Source organism: Mauremys reevesii, linkage group 1 (genome assembly GCF_016161935.1).
Source record: "Mauremys reevesii isolate NIE-2019 linkage group 1, ASM1616193v1, whole genome shotgun sequence".
NCBI classification, from domain to species: domain Eukaryota; kingdom Metazoa; phylum Chordata; order Testudines; family Geoemydidae; genus Mauremys; species Mauremys reevesii.
The window spans coordinates 11306788-11313770 of NC_052623.1; the positions used below are offsets into that span (position 1 = coordinate 11306788).

Below are 6983 nucleotides of genomic sequence, written 5' to 3' on the forward strand. Positions count from 1 at the left end.
ATGTCATGCTACAATCACTCCACCCCCTCCAGCTTCCTCCTAATGGGCATTCCGGGGATGGAGGCCACCCACTTCTGGATCGCCTTCCCGTTCTGTGCCATGTACGTTGTGGCCCTGCTGGGGAACTTCACCCTCCTCTTTGTGATCACGACGGAGCCGAGTCTGCACTTGCCCATGTACTACTTCCTCTGCATGCTGGCCGGCATCGACCTGGTGCTCACCACCTCCACCGTGCCCAAGATCCTGAGCATCTTCTGGTTCCGCTCCCACGAAATCGGCTTTGAGTGTTGCGTGGCCCAGATGTTCTTCATCCACAGCTTCTCTGCCATGGAGTCGGGGGTGCTGCTGGCCATGGCCTTCGACCGCTACATCGCCATCTGCAAGCCATTGCGCTACACCACCATCCTCACCAACGCCGTCATCGCCAAGATCAGGTTGGCCGTCTTTGTGCGGGGCATCGGCCTGTTGACCCCCTTGATGTGCATGGTCAGCCGACTGCCATACTGTGGGCCCAGGGTCATCTCCCACTCCTACTGCGAGCACATGGCCTTGGTGAAGCTGGCCTATGGGGACATCACGGCCAACTATGTCTACGGGATAATGGCCGCAACCTTTGTGGTGGGCTCAGACTCCATCTTCATCGCCATCTCCTACATCCAGATCCTCCGGGCCGTCCTCAGCCTTTCTTCCAGGGACGCGTGCCTGAAATCCTTGAGCACCTGCGGCTCCCACGTGTGCATTATCCTGGTCTCCTACACCCCGGCGCTTTTCTCCTTCTACACACAGCGCTGGGGCCAGAACATCCCCACACACATCCACATCCTGCTGGCAGACCTCTACCTCTTAGTGCCGCCCATGCTGAACCCCATCATATACGGCATGAAGACCAAGCAGATCAGGGGCCGGGTGCTGAGGCCATTCTATCCAAAGAGATCCAGGCTGGGCTTTTACCCCCACTAGCGTTGGATGCTGAACCACGATGAGTGAGACGCAGAAGGCTCAGATAGGCACCCAGAGCTTCCAATTCTGATCTAAAAGGAACCTTGGAGACCCTCAGGCTGGAAATCCCACAAGAAGATGTTCTCATGAAAGTTCTGGTGCTTCCTCCCTTCCAGCTAGGTTGACAATCCTGGCCAAGACCCGAAAGAACACAATCGCCATGAACACAAGTAATTATTTTTAGCAGAAGTTAATTCTGACCTCAACTGGGGGATGAAAGTTTAGATCATTGCTTATTTTACCCATATCACTGGCTCATATTTAACACTGAAAATCAACAATGCTCCTTTTCCCAACAGTACCCGGTATAAGACTGATCCCACCTCAGAGACCAAGTTCTACACATTAATCTATCCCTCCATCCCTCCACCCAACCATCTAGCATCAATCTGCATATCTACCTATCTGTTAGCCTTGAATGGCTGCCCAAGTGTGGCGGCTGCTGACTCCAACTAGCACCTGTGTTCAAGCACAGAATTCCCTCTGGATGTATATTGTATTTTTCCACCATAGCTTGCGACTTTACTTGAGCAGTTACAGAAAAACTTAACTCGGCTGTGTTCTGAGAGGAAGGCTAAAAAACATCACCCTACATTGCTATGGGGTGTTTTTTTTAGTGAATCTCAGCCCTGCAAGTTACTCAGAAGCTATTTTAAAAATTCTTTACGATGTCCTGACAGTCTCCTTCTTCCACTTGTAATGTCACCTTGTCTCAAACTTTTTGATCACCTGCTCTTTGTGTCTTTCTCACCTTTATGTCTGTTTTGTGACACTGTTAAAGACCATTTTAAGCTTCCTGGACATTCTATACCAGATTTTCACTCCATGCATCTGAAGAAGTGGGTTTTTATCCATGAACACTTATGCCCAAATAAATCTGTTACTCTTTAAGGTGCCACCGGACTCCTTGTCATTTTAAGAGAGAAACCGTATATGCACAATCACAAAAACAATGAAAAATGAAATGATTAAAACGTGCCATTTGGAAATTGTGGGAATACTGATTGTATACAAGGCCCATTGCACTATCCCTTGTTATTATTATTCATTAATGTTGGTATTTGCACAGGGTGTCTCAGCAGAGCTCGCAATGGATATGGAAAGGGGTGAAACCAAAGCTGGAATTAGAAGGTATGAGAAAGCCTTTGTCTCTCTGCCACCCCCCAGCACTGCACACCAGTATCTGAGCACACTCCTACTCAGTGGATTTAAGAGTCACTTTCCAAGCCCCCATTGAGGTGAACAAAAATCCATTCATCCTCCCTGGGCAGGTTCTCCCTTCTCTAGCCCTCATCGCTGCCGTATGAGATGCAGGACTCCATTTTAACTCTGATGAATATCATCAGCTATTCCCGTGGGATTTAGGCCAGACAAATGGAAATAGCACCAGACCTGCTCCTCCTCATGCATCTGTCACATGGAAACCAGCACTAGGAAAATGAGGCCTTTTGGAAGTGGAAATGCTCTGCCTGTAACACACATGAGAGTAACCCAAGACACTCAGAATCTGTCTGCCTTGACATCATTATTGTCCCCACTGGTTTTCTACTGTCCATCCAACTGCATGTTTAATTTTTGATGGATGGTAACATGATGGGACACTCCTGTCAATCCAGGTTGGGACAACTGATGTGCCTTGAGAATGGGGGCTCAGGAGAGCTGCCTACCATTGGGGAGGGAGGGTATTTCTGTCCAGGTGGAATCCTTATAAATTGCTCTAAAATATACATTATTCCAAAGATTTTCATGTCTAGAATGTTCTTGACTGTCTGCGGAGGGGGAAGGGCCTCTGGGACAGCTCTCTAATCAGTTCTGGTTATGGAGAAAGCTGCAGAAGGAAAAGGAGGATACTGATTCCTGCATGTATCTTGTGCTTACTGAAGGAGGAAGTTCCCATCACTAGATGGGTCAGAAAGTGCTGTGGTTTTATAATTGGAGATATACCAATCTCCTAGAACTGGATGGGACCTTGCAAGGTCATTGAGTCTATCCCCAGCCCCCTGCCTTCACTAGCAGGACCAATTTTTGCCCCAGATTCCTAAGTGGCCCCTTCAAGGATTGAGCTTACAACCCTGGGTTTAGCAGGCCAATACTCAAACCACTGAACTATTCCTCCCCCTGGATACAGCCTGGCCCTGGGAACTAAGTGCTGGTGGGAGAACCCCAGGTTCGTTAAGTGGATCCCCAATCCCAACCTACATTCCTGAGAATACCCTGCTTGACTCCTACTAGGCCCAGACCCCTTGGTTCCCTCCCACAAACCCTGAGGAGGCAGGAGTTAGCGCCAGGCAGAAATGCTGCACTCAGCTAAAAACCAACAATTGAATCTGGGCAGAGACGAGCCCTCAGGCAGTGAAAGGGACCATTCAGGGGCCCCTGTGTGGAGTCACAAACACTGTCCTCCCCTCAGCTCCAGCACAAGTACAGAGTCCTCAATGCCTCAATATACAGCCTAATACTCACTAATGCGACTGAGAGTATGTCTACACTGGAACATAAACCTGGGCTTGAGCCCAGGCTCAGGGCTAATCCCCCGTTGCATTTACACTTTAATTGTGCTAACTCAGGGCTTGGACCCAGGGTCCCAGGACCCTGCAGGGCTGGAGGGTCCGAGCTCGAGTCAAGCTGGGACCCAGGGTATGAGCCCCATTGCTTTGCAGTGGAGCGGCAGCCCTGCTTACCTCATGTCCCAGGAGTCCATTGGAAGTATCCCACAATTCCATGGGACAACTTCCTTAGTCTTCTCTATCCCAAAAATCTACAAGCCACTCTACTGAAAACAGAAGACACCCCCTGACCTCGGACAAACAGCAGCGTTAACCCATTCTCTTCTGATCACCAGTCTGCAAACACACTGTCAGAGAGCCCCTACGCTTATAGAAACTTTTTAATTTTAAGAATAACTGAAATGTACAAACATCAAGAAATGGAACTGTGCACCAACATCGGGTGGATCAGCATTTAACAGTGTTACAGCAGGCGACAACTGTACAATGTTAACCCTCGCCCCTTTAGTTCAAAAGCTGGATTTTCTCGCCTTTGCCCTCAGGAACTGCAGCACAGAGAGGTCAATAATGGTGTCCCCCAGGGGTCTGTACCAGGGCGAGTGCTGTTCAACATAGTCATAAATGATCTGGAAAAAGGGGTAAACGGTTCCTTCTGACCTTGAAGTCTATGATTCTATGATCTTGGAGTCATTGTGGATAGTTCTCTGAAAACATCCATTCAGTGTGCGGTGGCAGTCAAAAACATGAACAGAACCATTGGGAAAGGGATCGATAATGAGACAGAAAACATTATAATGCCACTATAGAAATCCATGGTATGGCCACCCCTTGAATACTGAAGGAAGTTCTGGTCAAAAAAGCTATATTAGAATTGGAAAAGGTACAGAGAGGGCAACAAAAATAATGAGGGGTCTGGAACGGCTGCTGTATGAGGATTAAAAAAACTGGGACTACTCATCTTAGAAAAGAGACGACTAAGTGGATATATGATGGAAAGCTATAAAATCATGACTGGTGTGAAGACCATTATTTACCTCTGCACACAACACAAGAATGAGGAGTCACCCAGTGACATTAATAGGCATCAGGTTTCCAACCAAGGCCATGTCTACACTTGCTTACAGCAGCACAGCTGTGAGATGCATAGCTACATTATGCTAATAGGAGAGAGCTCTCCCGTTGACGTAATAAAGCCAGCTCAACGAGCAGCAGTAGCTATATTGATGGGAGAGCGTCTCCCGCTGACAGCGCTGTGCACACGAGCATATACGCCAGCAAAACGTATGTCACTCAGGGGGGTGTTTTTTCACACCCCTGAATGACAAAAGATTTGCTGACATAAGTGCTAATGTAGATATGGCCTAACATAAGGAAGTGCCTCACACAACACACAGTCAATCTGTGGAACTCACTGCCAGAGGATGTTGTGAAGGCCAAAAGTATAAGTGTGTTCAAAAAAGAATTAGACAAGTCCGTGGCGGAAAGGTCCATCAATGGCTATTAGCCAAGATGGTCAGGGACGCAACCTCATGCTCTGGGTGTCTCTCAACATCTGACTGCCAGAAGATGGGAGTGGATGACAGGGGATCACTCAAAATTGCCCTGCTCTGTTCATTTCCTCTGAAGCACTGGCATTGGCCACTGTCAGAAGACAGGATACGGGGCTAGATGGACCATTGGTCTGACCCAATATGGCCATTCTTATGTTTTTATGCAGAACATGTCTCTTCAAAAAGGTCTTTCCATCATAAGAATTACCCCAGCACCATCAACATAATGATCCATCCTATCCTCCACCAATAACAAAACACAAAAATCCTTATCCCGAGTGGGGTTCCTATAACCCTAGAAGAGAGATGAGCCAGAGACCCCACGTAGGGACCTCACTACTGTGTGTGCATGGTACTCAGAGGCTGCAGTGTACGGCCACCCTGTGATAGGGCTGCATATCACTGGGCTAAACCTGGATGCCTTTCAGAGAGAGAGGCTCTGGCTCACACCGAAGTTATGGGCTTGATGCAAGAATTACGGGATAAATGTCCCTGGTTTGGGCTACGCAGGAGGTCAGACGAGATGATCGTCCTGCTACATTAAAAGCCACACTTCTGTGTCTAGATAGATAGGAAAGGGGAGTATTTACTGTACTGCCAGCCTCACTGCCCACATACCCATAGGGTCCCTGGGTCTCCCATCCAAACCTGTCCCTTGCGAAGCTGAGTTCAGGTGGGATCATAGCACAAGGGGATATGGCTACACACATGTCATGCTTTGCAAATACCATCCAGAGACACATGATGAGAAGGTCCCCAGAGCAATGGCATTATTAGGGGATCCCTAGCATGCGGCAGCTTGCTCAGTGGTTGCAGCACCAGCAATCTAGTGCCCCCTCGGTGTCTGTAGCAATGAATCTAGCCTCCGAACTTTAACCTGGAGAGAGAACCAAAGGAACAGAAGCGTGTCTTGCCAATTTGCAAGTGCTCACATAAAAGACAACGGAATCCCAGTGGGTGCGGCTTGGTGTCTCCTGGGGTTTAATAAGGATGAATTAAATACTCCTGCATTGCGAGGCCTGGCAGATCGGTGAGTGACACAGATTCAGCATGACTAGAGGAACCTCCAAGGGAGCGGTACATGACTGCTGTAGCCAGGTGAGATCGATGACTGTGGTGAGAGTTTTGCTTCTGAATGGGATCAGGAGCCTTTCCTTAAATTGTCAGTGTCATGGGACCATCTTTGTGTTCTAGAACATAGGAGCGGCCAGACTGGGTCAGACCAATGGTCCATCTAGCCCAGTATCCTGTCTTCCCACGGTGGCCAGTGCGTCTATATAGATCCTACCACAATGGTGCCCTGGACCATGACTGAGGGTCCTAGAAACTAAGGTAATACAGATTATACATAATAAAAATATACTAATCTGCTGTGCCTTGAAAGCAAAGCATGTGCCACTGACCCGCACGTGGTGAGATTCACAGCTCTCTTTGAACATAAGCCTGTATCTTGAAGAACTCGTCTCGTTTTCATTGTTAATGTGATTTCTCCTCTGACAAGCGTGTAGGGGAAAACAGCCCATTTTATTCATTGTTCTGTTTTCTGTGTGTATGGTGCCACCTCTGCTCCTGTGGGGTGATGCCCACGTCTGTGCAGAGGGCCACCACAAAGTCTAGGTACATGTGTAATCCTGACAGACCCCAGTTGTTGGCAGTCGGGATCAAACCAGGGACCTCTGGAGCTCAGCGCATGAGCCTCTACCACTTGAACTAAAAGCCAACTGGCTGTTAACTAAGGCAGGGCCGCCCAGAGGATTCAGGGGGCCTGAGGCAAAGCAATTTCGGGGGTCCCTTCCATAAAAAAAAGTTGCAATACTATAGAATACTGGATTCTCGTGGGGGCCCCTGTGGGGCCCAGGGCAAATTGCCCCACTTCCCCCCCTCGGGCAGCCCTGAACCAAGGCTGTAGAGCAGACTCATTTTATCT

The 6983-nt window shown here is 48.5% G+C and overlaps 1 protein-coding gene across 1 annotated transcript; it reads left to right on the forward strand.

Moving 5' to 3' along the window:
• On the forward strand, positions 1–1455 carry LOC120401026 (olfactory receptor 52D1-like). Its single transcript, XM_039530537.1, has 2 exons — positions 1–919; positions 1304–1455. The coding sequence occupies exons 1-2, from the start codon at positions 1–3 to the stop codon at positions 1453–1455; spliced, it is 1071 nt and encodes a 356-aa protein (XP_039386471.1).
• Positions 1456–6983: the final 5528 nt, after the last annotated feature.

What these genes read in the sequence shown, in the direction of transcription:
- LOC120401026 (XM_039530537.1), top strand. Translation starts at nt 1, where the DNA reads ATGTCATGCTACAATCACTCCACCCCCTCCAGCTTCCTCCTAATGGGC. An exon ending in GGGCCGGGTGCTGAGGCCAT is followed by an intron (nt 920 to 1,303) that starts TCTATCCAAAGA and finishes CCAACAGTACCC; the next exon opens with GGTATAAGACTGATCCCACC.